Source organism: Coturnix japonica, chromosome 5 (assembly GCF_001577835.2).
Source record: "Coturnix japonica isolate 7356 chromosome 5, Coturnix japonica 2.1, whole genome shotgun sequence".
Taxonomy (NCBI): Eukaryota; Metazoa; Chordata; class Aves; order Galliformes; family Phasianidae; genus Coturnix; species Coturnix japonica.
The window spans coordinates 51,023,928-51,041,107 of NC_029520.1; the positions used below are offsets into that span (position 1 = coordinate 51,023,928).

Below are 17,180 nucleotides of genomic sequence, written 5' to 3' on the forward strand. Positions count from 1 at the left end.
TCAGGCAGAACAGTTCTGAGAGAGACACTCTGTGGCCTTGCAAGAAGCAGAGCACAGTTGTGGCGTTCTGTGCAAGAAGCGTATGCAACGTAAGGTACACATGCCATTTTTCTGCTTCTTCTGCCCGGGTTTCTTCTTAGATGCTGCTGATTCGGATGGTGGAGTGGGCTGTTTTGTAACAGGGACTGGTTCTACTTTCTTGCCTGAAGACTTGGATCCTTCCGACTCCTTAGTTACATGATCATCTTGAGCTGCCTTCTGCTTCTTCTCCTTCTTCTTCCGTTCTCTAATGCCAGCAGATGCCTCAGTCGCACTCAGGGGAACAGCAGTAACGTGCTCTTCATCTGTACTCAGGGCATCAGAGAGCTTGAAGTCCCGAGGTGTGCTTTCAGAGTCAGATTCGTGGATGTTCCCATTCTGAGCTTCTTTCTTCTTGTTCTTCTTCTTCTCTGTTTTCTTTTTATCGCTCTTGGTAGGTGGAAGCTTTAGGTCCCTTTTCTGCTTCGCAAGGACTTCATCATATAATGTTTCTTTCATGAAGAGCCAGAAGAAGAGAAAGATGACTGTAATAACCACAGAAGGAATGAGGATGATGAAGTAGGTAGACTCGTAAAACTCCATTGTGCTTTTTCTTAGCTATATTTAAAAAAAAAAAAAAAAAAAAGGAAATCTGAAAGGCAAAATGAAACAAGAATTAGTTTTGGCAATGCATTCCTCAGGACTATTTCCCCCCTCCAATTAGAACAACAAAAGACACTTTGATATTGTTTCAGAAAAATCTTAAACGTAGCTTTTAATGACATTGTTAAGCTATATCGATGCTGGATAACTTCTGTAATCATTTACTACTTCCTTTAAAGCTGTTGGCCTGTACAGGAAGGCACTGTGGATTGCAAGGCTGATGATCTCAAAGAAGAGCAGTTCTCTTTCCCCACATTTACTCATCTTCCTCACCTCCCTTCCCAAATGCATTTTATTAACTTAAAGTTTTTGATATCAGAAACACAGGACACCACAGTTTCAGAGGCTGTGAAACAAGGACTCACAGATGCAGAACAACACTGACTTTTAAAATACATTTTTCTTCACCTAAATCAAGCATCCTGAATTAAAACTGGCACAGGAGGAAGGAATCTAACCCAAGCTATGTGTCCTACAACCTTTGTCACCCAACCGCAGCATCTCCTAAGACCATCAATATGTGCAGAGGTGCCCAACAAAAGCTCCTTCAAGGGCTAAAAAGATGAGGAAGGGTCTAGAGGGGAAGAAGTATGAGAAGTGCCTGGCATCCCCTGGGTTTGTTGTCCCATAGCAGTGATTGAAGGGGGGCAGATGGGCCACACTGAGCCCTGCTCTCTGGTGACAGCAATAGTTTTTGGACTGAGTGGCTGTGATAATATATTTGTACAGTGCATTGAACAGCACAGAAAGCAAGGAGCGAGAACTCTAATTTGGCTATTAAGTTATCAAAATAAACAGCTAACGTTTCAATGCTCTGATTGTTCACCAGTTGTCTTAAGGCTAAGTCTCCTCTCAGTCTGTATACTCAGCTTCCTGAGCAAGCACAGCTTGATGAAAAGGTTTGCATCTGGAATTGCATCCAGGACAGGGTTTCAAAAGGGGCTGCAAAAGTGGGAGAAAAAGACCAGATGCATGAAACTAATTCAAAACAATTAGCTGCATCTGTTTGATAGAACCACCTTCCTGCACCGAGTGATACGATGTTAGTTATCACTTGAAGGAATTTTGCTTCCACCAAAGTCAATATTGAATGTGTATGGGAGAAACGAATCCCTAAAGTAAATATGTGATTAAGCAGATTTTTCACGAGTGTAATTAAATTGATCATTACCATACGTTACTGCCACAATTACAGCACCTAACCATGAAGAGCCCAGAACACACCAGCTCTGCTGAACACACTGTTAAGGAAACGAAGGCAAGTATGATGGTCCCTATATGCTTTACCCAGACCCCAAAAATGCTTTGGAAACTGTAATTAGAACATGTTTGTTCCCAGAAAGGTGATGTTTTATTTGCCAAAGAGGTGTGTATGCAGCTGGGAAAGCCCCAGATCTTCCTGATTAGCTAAACACCGTCACATTAAAATCTCCTCTGTATTTTTTGAGTCCAAAGTGAGCACCAGGTAACAGTGTGACCTCCTGGAACAAACACACAAATTCCCCCTCCCAGCCCAGAATAAGCAAGGGAACTGCCACACTATTCCTGGAGGTGCCTAGGGCCAAGGGGATGGGGCCCTGGGCAGCCTGATCCAGCTGGAGGTATCCATCTCATGATAGGGATTGGGACTAGGTGGGCTTTATGGTCCTTTCCAACCCAACCAGCATCACCTCCTGGAGCACACCAAGGCTGACTCACAGGCAGGCTGCCAAAGCCACATCCTTTACCACCTGCTCCTTGCCAAGAGGTCTTTGCAAGGTGACACCCTCACTACTGGGTACATGGGCATGGGTTTGCCTTGCAAAGCTGCCAGCTGTCTTCCAACAATCCCCAATCACTAAAGCAACTTCTCCATTCCCATTTATACTTCCATATTTCTCAACAAGCCACCAAGGAAGAAACAGAAGCAATCAGTAGGGGGGAAAAAAATCCTATAATGCAATAAGAGAAAACAGGACAGAAGCTCTTCCTGTTAAACCTGAAAAAAGTGAATGCTGCACAACCTGAAAACCTCCACACATGAGCTCCAAAATTGTCAAGCCACGGCTTGCACACACCCTCAATGGAGCTGAGACGTAGCACAGAAACCTCAAGTTGCTTTAAATCTTAAGGTTATGCAGTTAAACACTCATCTCATAAAACCATACATGGAAAAGTATAGGGCACAAATAATGGAGCAGGTCAGCCCGTGCCCACACAGCACGTTCCAGGCACTGCATCTGTCCCAGTCTGCACACAGACCCGGTTAATGTTCCCATCCAGCATTTAACAAAAGAATTGCACTTCTGCTTCCTTGAACAAAGGCCAGGCTGCAGAAACTACTTCTGAGCTCCAGCACAGTGTTATAGCTTGCACCTGACTTCCTCTGCTAGTTAACACTGGTCTGGATTTCATAACACACCCTCTGCTTTCTGCATTGAACTCTAAGGTTTCACTCGGCACCGACACTGCATTTCACGGGGATATTCATTCAGTTTAGGTCCAGGGGATTAACTTACTTGGGAAGGCAGAAATAAATTATAGCTCCATCTGGCTAATGAGTCACCTGTAGCTTAGACCCAGCACGTTACAGGCACTGCTCCTACCAACGCCATGTCATCTCCAGACATTTGTGCTTCTAAAAAGGTAACATTAAACATAGGGGAGAAACGCAGGATCGTATCACAGAATCATAGAATGGCCTGGGTTGAAAAGGACAACAATGGCCACCTCGCTTCAACCCCCTGCTACATGCAGGGTCACCAACCAGCAGCCCAGGCTGCCCAGAGCCACATCCAGCCTGGCCTTGAATGCCTGCAGGGATGGGGCATCCACAGCCTCCTTGGGCAACCTGTTCCAGTGCGTCACCACCCTCTGGGGGAAAAACCTCCTAAGATCCAACCTAAACCTCCTCTGTCCCAGTTTGAATACTAAGCTATTTAAGACAGACACACGTCTTAGCTAAGGCAGCAGCTCCTTTAATTGGGGTTTCTCCCCAGGCATCCCAAAAAGGAGAATCATCCCAAAAACAGCTTCACTCCCAAACTCATCCTCCCACCAGCTCATGCAGCAACACAGGCACAGGAAGAAGGAACTTAAGCCTGATTTGATATGGGGAACAAAATGCAACAGGTTCAGCTCATCCATACAGCACAGGCAAACAGCTCAGGTAATGCCTGAGCATCATCTAACCCAGGGCTCAAGACCACAGAGGAAGAGCTGCCTGAAACCCCAGGGATGATTCATTTCACATCAGCATTGCTGCTGAGTTGCAGAGTTGGAACATAAGGGTTTCTTTTGGCAAGGTGGGTGTTTGCTTTTTATTTATTTACAGCAATCATGTAACATCACAGGAAAACCAACTTGTTCTGTGCACCAAATACATGACATTGAAGCCAGCAGAGCTCCTGAAACGTGACACTACAGGCAGCAGTGAAAGCCAGGCCATCACAGCAGGCAGGGATTTCAGCCCATCAAACTTGCCCCAAGCTCGTTAACACCCGACTAATTTCAGCAGGTAACGAGCCCTTGCAGTGCCATGTCCTCCACCTTCCCATTCCAGGGTTATATGCTCCCAAAACCACTCTGCTCTGCAAAGGAGCAGACTGAGGAACGGAGCATAGGAATAGAGTGAGGAATAGACCATACCCGAACATCATTTTAAAGGCAGAAAAATAAGGTGCTACATACATATATATCTCACCTGCCACCTGTGTGAAAGGCACAGCTCCCTGTAAGCTCACACCACCTTCTTCCAGGTTGCCTTTTAAGCTGCACAGTTGAAAGGCATGCAAAATAAAAGCAGCCATAACCCAGAAAACTCATAGATCTAAACTGACCTGCAGCTTTGATCCAGATGGCAAAGTCCAATCCACTTTCTTCATATTAAACCCTGCATCCAGAGCTACACTTGACAGCCTGTTGGCAGAAGTCCTCTCAAAACCCAGAGCTGGTGCAAAGCACAACAAACAGCCGTGCAAATTCGGAGGGTTTCATTTAAATTACAGCCCTGACAGCTTGACTCCTACAGCCAGAGGAAAGCTTTAGCCACCAGTATTTACACACCGAGCCATTCGAGTATTAAAGTAACTCCTACCTGGAAAGGAGATCTATTCAAGTGCAGCTCAACAGTGCTCAAAACCCCCTCCCAACTGTTAACAGCGAGAGGCAGAAGACTTGTCAATAAATCTTTCCCTTCTTCGCTTGATTACACTGATACAATTAAGCCATTTGCAGAGCACGATCTCAGCGATTCAAATACCCTCTAGGTAAATATTTTCCATTCCAAACGTGCCGCTGTTTGTACCATCTGTTGGGCTCTGCCTGCTCTCAGCTGCTTGATGTTAGTTAACAGAAACACGCCATTTATTAAATTCCAGAAAAGAGTCATTTTGCTTCAACTGAAGCCTTTTTATTTGCTTCCCACCCTTTTTAAATATAGCTTTAAAATCAACACCTTGGGGGAAAAAAATGCTGCAGCAGCCCTGCAGCTGATGAGATACATCCCAAGCTTGGAACTAACTTCAGCTAAAGCAGAGAGAGCAACCTCACATCGACACAGAGATAGCAATCCTCCTGTCCCAGCATCCCCAGACCCACCTAGACCCCTCTGGTGAAGCCTTCTAGTACAGCGTTATCACTCAGGGCTGAAAAATCATAAGAAAGAAAGGTTTTCTTGCAACTTTCACAAAGGGATGTTATTTGGGATAATGGTAGGGGTGGCACCAGGATGGGGAGAACACATTCTCAGCCCCACCAGGCTGCATGCCTTCCCTTGAAATTCCATCTCCTAACATACAACATTAATGTCAGTTTGAGGCTCTGCTGGCATCCCAAGCTGGGCAGCAATACAGCCAAGGTCACTACCACAGAAGCTCCAAGGAGTCAAAATATCCCCAGCTGTATCTCTCACTTGCTGTCTTCCAGTCTTGGGCACTTCCAGAGATAGGCACCAACAGCTTTCTGGGCAGCCTGTTTTAGCACAATAAACCCAACCTCGAGTTAAGCCTTAGCTTTGGCTCTACAAGCAACACAAACCTGGGTTTACATTCTCTCTCATGCCATATTACCTTCTCTTTCTCAGCCATATCAGAGTAGGATTACCTACTAAAAATAAGAGACAGAGCTACCAGATTAATGGCCAAAGCCAAGTTTACTTTATCAGCCTGAAGAGCAGCTCCTGAGCATCGTAAGGTCTCTAGCAAGATGAACCAGGCACAGATTTAAGGCACCTTAGGTCAGCACCTGAAAGCTGTGTGCCCTGCACCTGGATGGGAAGAGGCAGGCCCTGTCTGTTCTGCTATTTTCATCAGCTGTTGGAGAAGTTAACAGAGGTTTGTACAAGCCAAGCTGATGCAACAGTCCAGAACAGCTCAGGTTTACTACACACAAAAGCCATTTAGACAAATTTTAAGCTACTATGCACCTCAACAAAGGCCTTCTGACATCTGCCCAGTCTGTTGTATAAACACCCATCGTCTCACTCAGCCCTGCTGCTCACAGCCCTGCAGCTGCAGGTTGGTACCCGGCTGTGCTCTCATTGCACCCTCCTCATCCCCTCCTCCATCTGCTGACACAATGCAAACATCATCGTGCCCAGCTCGCTTCTGCCAAAACCATGCAGCTCTCAGCTGGGAGGCTATCAGGCAATCTAACACCCATGCACTTTAATCCTCTTCTGACACAGCACTAAACTGTACTGGCAAGAGTGTATTTCTTCTTCTGAGCCACCCACACCTACCTGGCTGGGCTCTGGGAGCTCTGCTTGGATCAAACAGGCTCTGCAGCACTTGGAGCCGTGATGCTGCTCACTCTGGTCACAAAGAAGGCTCAAATTCCAAGCTAAAAACAAGAAACAACACAAACCCTAACATCCCTTCTTGAGCAATCTGTGGCTGCTACGTTCTCTGAGCATCTTCAAGCCCTCTGCTGGACCCTCTGTAACAGCTCCACATCCCTCCCATGCAGGGGCCCAGTGCAACTCAAGCAGATCCTCAAGAACCCAAGGAGCTCCTGAGATATACATACCTGGGATTGCCCCAACCCAAGCACAGCAAGAACAGTCTTAGTTTATTGCTTGATTCCCATAATTACAACCTAACTCAACCCTCAGCAGTCAGACATGTCAGCACGCACACCGGCATTTCTCTGGACACACAAGTGCTGTTCCCAACCTCCCACTCACCCCACAGGTCCCACAAGCAGTGATGCTGATGGAGCCACAGAGAGGCTCTGACCCTGCAGGGCTGCTGAACACTGCGGTCCCTCCAGCAGAACCAATTAACCTTCAACCCCCCCTTTCCCCTCCCCCCAACACACACACACACCCAACCAAGCAGCCTCACAGCCAGGCTGTGCACACCCCAGCAATGTCAAGCTACTGCCCTGCAAAACTCCACCCACAATCAAGGTCTTGCATGGAATTGGGGAGCAGAGGTAATGGGGTAAAGGGCAGACAGAGCCTCAGCATAAATGAGAAAACATGCAAGTTTTCCTATAATATGTCACCAATGCTTTCCTGCAAGGGTATGTTACACCCATAGTAAGAGCTTTAACTTCATTCCTATTAGAATTAATTTTCTTTATAGGGGAAAGAAATCAGGCAAAGATATTTTTAGTACCAACACCATAAAAGCAACTTCACTAAGACATAAATGCATATTTAGTGGATGAGAGCAAAGTCATCTTCTGCCAAGGCAGGTATGAGCCCAGGAGAATCATTTGAACATTCCATTTCTGAAGTGAAGCATGTGCCTGCAGCCCCCTACCCTGCTGCAAGAGGAACAAAGGAAAAGGAAATGACTAATCAAAGCAACAGCGCGTTAATATATTTTGGTATGTGGAAAGGGAAAATTGTAGTGCTTATTTTTAACATTCCCAACAGGGGAATGCGCTTCCATACGTGTGCCAGCCACCACGTAGCCTCAGCAGCTCAAAGGAGGGGGGAAAAAAGGACTGAGTCTAGGCAAGGAGTTACGTGTTTTCTTCCATCTCCCTCCCAGCAGCCTGAGGCTCTGTGTGTATATATGCCCAGCGCATATAATTTCCATCCTCCCTGCACTCTTTGCTCCCACTGGAGGCTCTCAGGGGCAAACATGGGAATAGATCTCAGCACAACAGGGCAGGAACCCAAAGGACCCTTGTGATAACCCAAAATGAGAGCTTTCTGTGCCCTCCCTAAAAGGGACCAGAGCCAGTCAGTGCACTAACAGCCTGCCCTGGTCATTTGTGCACTGGGATGGCACAGCACAAACACTGCTGGTCCGCTGCCTGTCTGTCCCATTCTAATTGTTCCTCCACTTTGTAATTAAGGACTACGATTCCCCATCTTGCCAAGCCCCAAAAGGCTCATTGTACTAAAACCATTTTAAATGATGCCTCTGCTGAACTGTAACAGTTCAGATCCCCACAGTTCTGACACCATCAAACTCAAAAGCAGCAGAGAAACTAACACTGACCGTTCTTACAACAGGCTTTGCCATCACCACCCTACAGGCTGCTGGAAGCCCAAAGCTTATGCAGGTCTTTATCCTGGTGCTGCAAAATGACAACCTCGGTCATTCCACCAGCAAGATTTTCCCATTCTTTCTGTTCAGTCTGTTATACAAAGAGACTGGACGGCTGACAGAAAAGAAAGTGCTTCGTTAACCTTTCTGCAACTCAACCATCCATTTGTTGAACGGGGGAGGACAAAAGGAGAAGCCACAGCAGGGGGGGGTTCCTATAGGGAAATGCGACTGCCCTACCTTGGAAACAGGCAACAGGTTCAAGGAGAGCTGTTCATTCATATAGGGAAATCGTAACCTTTAAGTGAGCGCAAATCATATCTGAGATGCTTTCATGTGGGTTCTTCTCACTACCTGAAGTTTCGAGATAAGGCACGGGTTAACGACTCAGCAGCTGAGTGATTTCAGTTGTATCTAAATAGAAACTAAGTGTGATTGCTGCATCAAAGTTACTGGCATCATAAATAGAGGCATCATCAACACACAGTGCACAGCTTCCAAACTAGGACCTAAGAGCCCCCCAGCCTCACGTTGCTGCACACAGCTGGGGAAGCACCCCATCAGCACAGCTATTTTTGCCTTCGCTACTACATCCCACAGCCACGGTGGAGGAAGAAACAACACAGCAGTAGGATTCAAACAACCTGAGCTGGCACCGCTTGCTCTCCTCACTTCCCCTTGCTCTGGACTATCCCAGTGCCATACCCAGCCCACCAGCTTCCTCCAGCCTTACCTCGCAGGGTGGAGCTGAAGCCAGAGGACAATGCTGGCATGGGAACAAATGCAGCCGTGGCCTGTTCCTACCCATTTTTAACTGCAAGTTGGAAATATGCTTTCAGTAATCAAGGCAATGAGCTGCTCGGTGTGGCAGCAGCATTGCCTGCAGCCTTCATGTCCCAAGCAACCAGCCATGTTACTGCAGGCACCTCACTGCTACAGCTGCACCAAGACACCACTCTTTTACCTTGCAAACCACTTGTGCACAGTAACACATGCAGGAAGCAGCACAGTATTCCAGCAGATGGTCTTAAAGTAGAGCAGTAAGCTGCCCTCCAGCACCAGGGGAAAGGCCCCTCCACAGCTTCTTCATGCCCTTTAATTAAGCCAAAGCAATCAGCTGAGCTGATCAGCATGCTCAGATGTGAACTACAGCTTTCAGATACATGTAGGCTTAAGAACATGCGAGGCTGCTTTAAATAATGAAAGGAAAAAAAGCCACTCCAGAAACATTCAGCAAAAGAAACGCGGAGTGATTTAGGTCATTTCCTTCATGCTTCTCTGGGTTCTCGCTCTCCTGGCTTTCCTGCCCCACAGTCTGCTCCTCCTTTGGCATGCAAGGATTTCATCAATGTTTCACAGCAATCACACAGATGCGAAGTTAATTGCCTCCAACTCTGGTTACACCTCTACCGCTCCTGCAGCCTGTAATGGACAGGGGGGATTAAGAAATCAATTAAAGAAATAGGCACACCAGTCACACAGCCTTTGGAAGAATGGGGGGCGGGGGGAGGGAAAGAGGAGGAAAGCAGGGGGGGTGAGGCATGGAAACACCTCATCCAGGATTTCCATTGGCTTTCACAACTTTTGAAGCAGAACCCACCAGCTGGCACTCAGTACATGGCTCAGCCTGCAGCACACAGGCTGTAATCATGCCTCAGCAACCCTCCCACCGATCCATATATTTAAGTGCATCAAGGAGGAGATGAGAGCCAACCTATCACCCCATAAACACCCTGTGAGCTCCCAGCCTTGCAGGGAAAGCCTCCCACCGTTGTGCATTTTGTACCAGGCTCCAACCCATTAAAAGCTACTTTAAACAAAAATAAACGTGTTTGTACATACACACACACGCACACTAAGCTGTAAAGAGGTTTACTAAATTTAGCACGCAACCCAATCCTAGCAGCACCATAGCAAGGGCTGTGGATATGGAAGTGACCTTAAAGGAAGGTAACAAGTGAGGACTGAAGGTAGTGCCTAGCAAGCAGAAATCATAATGTGCCCCACAAATCCTCCCTGAAGCCTGGCAGTTTCCAAGGCTTTGAGATGTGGCCTTTGTCCCTCTTTGGGGCAATGCATGTCATTGGCAAGGATGCTTTCCCAGCAAACATAAGGCCAAGAACTCCTCTCCGGTCAGTTTGAATATGGAGAAGTGAAGCTCTGGTGGATCTTTGCCACTGCTGTGAATATAAAATGAGGCAGCATTGGTAAATGTGAAAAAGCAGCAGTTTTTAATCACTTCATCTCAGCGTAAGTTGCACACACTCCCAACAGGTATTTACACAAGCAAAGGTCAGTAGGCGTGAGCTGGGATACAGCATTCATTCACATGCTCCACTTTGCTACCAGCTTCCCAACAACAGCCCCACTGAGAAGCACAGACACCTCCTGGTCAGTGAGGAAGATGTGCTGAGCCCTCCTCCCTGGGTTAAAGGAGGCAGAGAAGCTCCCTCCCAGCCCCAGGAGGAAGAGCCTTTCTGCAACGGCACCGCTCAACTCAGAACTGAAAATGCCCTTTGAGAGGCTGTGCATGATCTGCTGTAGTCCTTGTTCCTGCTGCTCTCAGATGAGCCTGAGAAGGGCAGAAGTGATACTGCAACATAGTCCACTTGTTCATAGAGCTTCCTTCCAAAAATGGGATTCCACTGCATATAAAATCACAGGCACTGGCCTTACTTTCCCTTCTGCTACACAGGAAGGCAGGAACCTCCAACCTCCCTGTGTGCCAGGGTGCTCAGACAGAGCTGCAGTGGGCAGGTTTGGGTTCCCAGCAGGAAGAAATCCACCGGACCCAAAGCGAGGAGCAGGGCTGAGTCACAGCCCTGAAATACTTCTGCCACTGGGCACTTGCCTTGAGAGCTCGGGAACTGCTCGCTTCCTCCCACAAACAGGGCTGCGCCAGTTCTGGACTCACTCAATGAAGATTTTCAACTCAGATTTTCAACTCAGAACTCCCTAGAGGACAGGCTGAGGGGGGAGAAAAAAATAGTCATAGGCAGTGGTCAGATTAAACCAGGAACAACACAGTTATCAGCTGCCTGACATTATAGGCTCCCTTATCAGTCAGTCATGATTTGGTCCAATCCTGGCACTCTCCCCAAAGAGCTGAACCTTGTGCAATAGCTTAGTCATCATCTGCCTCGACAGCTACGCGCTTGCAAATGGATTACAAGTCCTTCCCAGTGCCCCTGCTGGCAGCAGTCTCCTTGCAATACCCCTCATGGTGCATGGCATGGCCTCCACAACCAGACAGCTCAAGGCAGGGATGCTTTCACCTCCCAGGCTCAGCAGCTTCCTTTACACAAGGTGCAGGCACAACTAAGACACCTCTGCACGCAATGGCAGGAGCAGGATGTACTAGAATTTGCCTCTGCCCTAGAACATCCCACCTGCCATTTTAAGTCCACGTAAGAGAACGTAACCAGGAGCAATGCAGAATGAAGCCAATGTTTCTGCTTTAAGAAATGGTGGGGATCGGAATCTGGATGGAATAGAATGAGGAGCCCAAAATAACCAGGCTGGGTTGATATTGCTGTAGCTGTGACACAGCTCAGTGGTAGGTTACAGATGCTGGACTGAGGGACTTCCCTTCTGCAGGGCAGGAGCTGGAGCACATTTGGAAGCATTGTGAATCACGGGCATAAATATACCATCCTTAAAAGCCTTCAACACCTACGTAATCCCAAAGCTTCATTCTCCCTGGGTCATTCACAAACGCTGCATGAGCCAGATGCCAGTCAACCCGTGGTCAGCCATTCCATTAATACATGTAGCCCAAAAATGAGGAGTCACGTTTTGCTGATTGACACTCAAACACTTCCCCTGACACAGCAAAAAAAAGCTTTCCCTGATGCTCAACTCATGATTCAACCTGAAGAAAACCAGCAGCTCTGTTCCAGATCCTCAATTCTACAGCACAGAGCTGCTTCCCTCTGAATGACAGCAGGTAGCAACGTGCCTGTGCATCAGAGCAATCTGCAGCATCACCCAGCCCTGAGCAGCTCCAGCCAGCACAGCACAGAGCAGACAGCAGGGTCAGCAGTCTGCCATAGGAAGGTGCCAGCCCTCACACTGCTCCCAGCACCGAGGTACGTGCAGCTCCAGGGGACCTTGCCTGGCGATAAGATCGGACTTTGCAGCAGCACTTTGCCTCCACACTGAGAGAAGCCTGTGATAAATGGCACTTTGCAGAGTTTTGCTTGCAATGGGACATGGAAGTTCCGTGCAGCTGACAGCGACAGTTTGCTGGTACCGCTGGTGGAGAACAACGCTATTTGTAATAGGGATCATTAAGGCTGGAAAATGAGTAGCTTGCCAACGCTGCTAATTTACAGACACTTTCTCTGAGTTATTATGCAGCCTCAGAGCAAGCTGAGATGAAGTCCAACTCGCAAAGTGAGGAAGCTGCTCCTCTTATACATAAGTCTTTGAAAGACAAGGGGAACAAACTGCAGCTGCTTCTGCTCAGCAAGAGGAATTTAAAGCTGTGAATGTTGATAAGCGAGGTAGGACACAAAGAACTAACAAAAACAAAGCACGGTACAGAAAACAAGGGGGAGAGCTGCAAGAAAATAGCTCTTTTGCTTGTGATTAACCCAAAATCTCAGCCTTCCTGCCCCTCCTCTCCCTCCCATCCCCCAGACGCTGCACAGCAAAACCGAAGGCTCAACATTCCTGAGCTACTTCTTTGCATCACATAGAAACAATATTCTTCATATTTGTGTTAGGAAGAGGCAGAAGGAGCCTCCCAGAGCTCTCACGTACATACTTACACCAGAAACTATTTCTCTTTTTCCTCCTGTTTCAGCAGCATCTAAAAGCCTGACTAAAAAAAATCACCTTTTGGGTTAGATGGGAAGCATTAAAAAGGATCATGAGATTTACATTCTTTAGCACCTCAGATTAGTGCAGTTTCCACAGTCGTTATTTCCCCTTCCAGCATCCCACCGAGCTGCCATTAAAGAACACCCACATTTGAGCACATTCTGGTATTTCTGATACCAACGAGGTGCCGGAGCATCCTGGCCAATATGACAGCAAGGCAGCAGAATTTATGCATTCACAAGCAATCTCCATTCAATGTCGTTGCACTGACAGACACTGCACCAAGCCTGTCCTGTGCCTGGCACCTATTTTTAGGGCCTAAGCTGACCTGACAGTGCCCCCCATAAGCTCATTTATTCAGATTCACTTATTCATTCTAATATAATCTAATTAAAGTGCAGCTCTCCTGCACACGGGCAGCAGCGTGGAAACCAAGGGAGGACAAAGCTCAGGCAAAGGCACCTGGCCCAGGAGCTGCTCCTGTTCCTGCATGGAAAACCTTGCAGAGGAATTGCAGATGCTGTCTGCATGGGTCCCCCCTCAGTGCTGCAAACTGCTGCAGCAACCTGGCTCAGCACAGGCACGTATCATTGCAAGCATCGCTGCTCCCACTCCAAACTAAATGGAAATAAAAGATACAATTAAGCAATGAGGAAGAACCATCCCATGCTCTCAGACAATGCTCACAGCAGCAGGCACAACATTCCCAAAGCAGAAAGCAGATACAACCTTCAAGGAGTGTCAACAAGTCCACGTTTTATAAACCATTACTTTGAAGGCTTCATTCACCCTGGTAAGAACTGCTAAGTTTCCAACGCTCAGAAGCAGCAGCCATCTCTCTGCAACCAGCTGGAGTTCAAGACACGCGAGCAGGAAGAGAACTTTCAGCTTCTACAGTATAAATGCATATATATTTAAAGGCATCACGCGTTCTGTTTGGCCACCTCATATAATGACAAGAGGAGAAACAGATTCCTGCATGCCACAGTCAGGCAGCTCTCCCCGATCTACCATCTCTGCAGCTGGTGCATGGTCAGTGACAAGTGATTTGCCTGGCACAGATTTAGCCCCTGTGTCACCAGCCTGAAATCATCACCCGATGAACACCAGAATGTTTGGGAGCTTACGACAGAAAGCAGGACCCCAGACCACTTGTTTTGTTAAGGACAGTCCAATCGTGCTTGATTTGCCAACATAGCTGAGCAGGATGCTTAAGAACTAAATACAAGTGTATAAAAGTCTCTTTCTAGTAAGAAGGTTTTGATGGGTAAAAGATTTTTATCAGGAAGGAAATGAAAAGAATATCAATGAGAGGATAGGAAGGAACATAAAGACTCTGACTCGTTTACAAGCAGCTCTGAGGGGATACAACTGCTCCTTCTAATTGCCTCAGGGAGGGAAAACAACTGCTTAAACCAAATGGCAGTTCTAGAACAAACACAAATGATACAAACCAGCCATAAACTGCATTAGACTGGCAGCACTGCAATTGTTCTGAGACCTACAGGAGGCTGTGGAGCAGCTTTCCTGAGGTTGTGGTGGTGTAGACTGAACTGATCAAGTTTAACCCAAAAGCGGTGATATAACAAGCAGTGCTCACAACATGGATGTTTCCTATACACTGAGAAACTAAACTTGACCTTTCTGAGGGTTTTTATGCTTCCAGCCTCTCACCAGACCACATGCTGGCTTCATGTTTGGAGCAAGCAGCATGAAGGACCCTCCTGCTACAATATAATCTGGGACGGCTCTTGCCCTGCTCACCCAGGGGGTGGAACTCAGGAGCTGGAGTTCTCAGCAGTCAGTGGTGAGAGATGGGTGTCCTGGCAGCAAAGGAGAAGGGATTAGGAGCAACCAAGCTGGATGCTTAAAATAAAACAAGTGTCCTCTCCAGACACATCCTTAGGGTAAGGGTCTCAGCCAACAGTGTATCTGAGCTACACCCACAGCCTCTGAAATCCATGCAGAATTTCAGTTCTGGAAGGATTCTGTCAAACCCAGGTTTACGGTGCCAATGCTCAAGCAATGATTAGACAGTTTTGTGCCAGAATCCCAGACAGACAGAACAGATGATGCAAGGGCAGGCTGTTCTGTGGTTAACACAGCAGTTTGACACAGACCTGATCGTGCCTTCCCCTCCTCTTTAAGGTGTTTCAGAAGCAGGGATTAGCAGACTCATTTACCCAAAGCAAGGTTTTGATGGCAGTGGGGTATAAAGAATGGAATTAACAACTGTTATACTGGTATACTTCATACCCTCCTACTACTGCTATTTCTGACAGCAGAAAGCAGCTTCTTGAAACCGGTTAGATAAGGAAGGGGAAAAAATATGTAACAAAAAAGGTATGTATGTAGTAACTCTAACAGAGCACTGCCATTTGTATCCAAACCCCAACCCTTCCCTACCGCAGCTACACACAAAAGTTATTTTAATCACAGCATACAGAAAGCAGCATCAGCATATGAGGCAAGAGAAAAAATATGTGGTAAAGCAAGTTACATTGCCTGCTGGTGGATAGGAATCACAGCGCAGTTATGGGACGGAAAGCAGCGGCACTGCCAGCCTGAACCTCACTGTGCAGCTGGGAATGGGAAAAGTGAGGACTCCCTCTTACTTCCACAGTGCTCTGAGCTCCTACCAGGGATTTCTGCCTTGTCATATGCGAGGAGATGTTAAATAGGACTTGTCAGCTCCACCTGCTAAATGCCATATGGGCATTGTTGGGCAGAGGATGTGATGGAGGTACTGGAAAGAAAGGGGGAAAGAGGATTTTAAGTAGAGAATGACTACAGTGAAGTATCAGCTCAGCTCCCCCTTTGTAGAAGCGAATAGTGGGGGAGACCCTCTTCTTTAAGTTCTTCCATTCGTGACTATACACAGCACAGCCTTTCATAAAGGTTGTCAATTGATGAGATTGAAATACCTCGCTAGAAAGTAGCACTGGGCACTGCTTAACACAGAAGAGACACTACAGCGTGTTATCCTTAACAATGTCTATTTAATTAAAAGAAGGAGTGGGCTGGAATTAGCTGGGCCAAAACACAAGGCCTAGATGGAGCCTCACCCATGGGAAATTGGCTCTTGGGACCCCAGTGATGGACGGGGAGGTTCAGCATCCCACAACCACTGCCCAGCAAACAGCAGCAAAGCCAACCAAATCAAACCCTCAATAAATGCCACACTACCGCAGGGCTGCCTCCATCCCGGCACACAGGGCTGGGCACACATTGTGAGGAGGGGAAAAACCTTCCTCTCCTCGCAGTGATGAGCGCTCCCCCGTTTTTACTTCCACAGTACGGCCACTTTAAGGTTATTAAAGACAGACAGACAGGCAAGCAGGCATACAGACAGACAGACAGAGAGACAGACAGCCGGCCTCGCTCCCTCCCCTCCCAGCCCCGCTGCCCCACGAGGCCGCTGCTGGGAACCGCCGGCCGAGGCCTGGGCCCGGCCTCCCCGCCCGCACCTGCCCGAGCCCGGCCGGGCCTAGGCCGAGCGCCCCGCAGGCCGCACCGGGGCCTTATCGCTCCCCGCACGGCCGGGCCGGGCCGGGCCTACCCTACCCCCGGGAGGGACTCACCGCGCTGCGGGGCCGGAGTGGAGAAGCCGGGCTGGTGGCTGCGCGGCGCTGGCTGGCAGGAAGGGAGCGGGCGGGGAAGGAGGAGGAGGAGGAGGCGGTGCCGCACGGCCCCGGCGCTCCCAGCCCCCCTCCCTTCTCCCTACTCCCGTTAAAGGAGTGGAGCTGCCTTCCTGCTGCCCTCACTGTGCATAGAAATGGTGCGGGCCTGCGGGGCTCCACACGGGCACCGAGCACAGAACGGCCCAGGAAGGCCGAGATACAAAGCTGCACTGCCCTTTTACAACGGTGAAACCAAGGCATGGAGCTGGGGAACCCTAATGTCCTCAGACCCTGCGGATGACACATTGCTGTGCATTCCGACTGTGCTTCTTGCTCTGGTTTGTTCATTGGAATAAACCCGCTGTCCCTAAATTTCCCTTGTTTGATTCGAAACTCTCATATCTGCAGACTAAACCTCCTGAGAAGCAGCCCGACGTGCAAAGTGATGTGCTCAGAGGATGGGATGCTATTCAAGCAGCAGGCCCAGGTGAACAACATGAGATTCAACTTCATGGCAACCCACTGTCAGTCCGAGTTGGGGGCTTCATCATTGCCAGCATGAGAATGCTGT

General features: G+C 48.1%; 1 protein-coding gene and 1 long non-coding RNA gene across 8 annotated transcripts in view; both read right to left on the reverse strand.

Annotated features, from left to right (window-relative positions):
• KTN1 (kinectin 1) overlaps positions 1-670 on the reverse strand; it is a 49,366-nt gene extending 48,696 nt beyond the window's left edge. For 6 of the 7 annotated variants that reach the window (XM_015865836.1, XM_015865830.1, XM_015865835.1 and 3 more), the window contains exon 1: positions 105-670. In XM_015865836.1, the coding sequence (XP_015721322.1) occupies positions 105-621 (517 nt within the window). In that variant the 5' untranslated portion in view covers positions 622-670. The remainder of the gene's footprint in view (positions 1-104) is intronic. The other variant, XM_015865834.1, reaches the window with a different exon arrangement.
• A 3,207-nt stretch (positions 671-3,877) lies between these two features.
• LOC116653508 lies at positions 3,878-16,996 on the reverse strand. Its single transcript, XR_004307512.1, has 2 exons — positions 16,571-16,996; positions 3,878-6,501 (listed from the first exon to the last, which is right to left on the reverse strand). It is a non-coding gene; the product is annotated as an uncharacterized LOC116653508 (long non-coding RNA).
• Between the last annotated feature and the right edge of the window lie 184 nt (positions 16,997-17,180).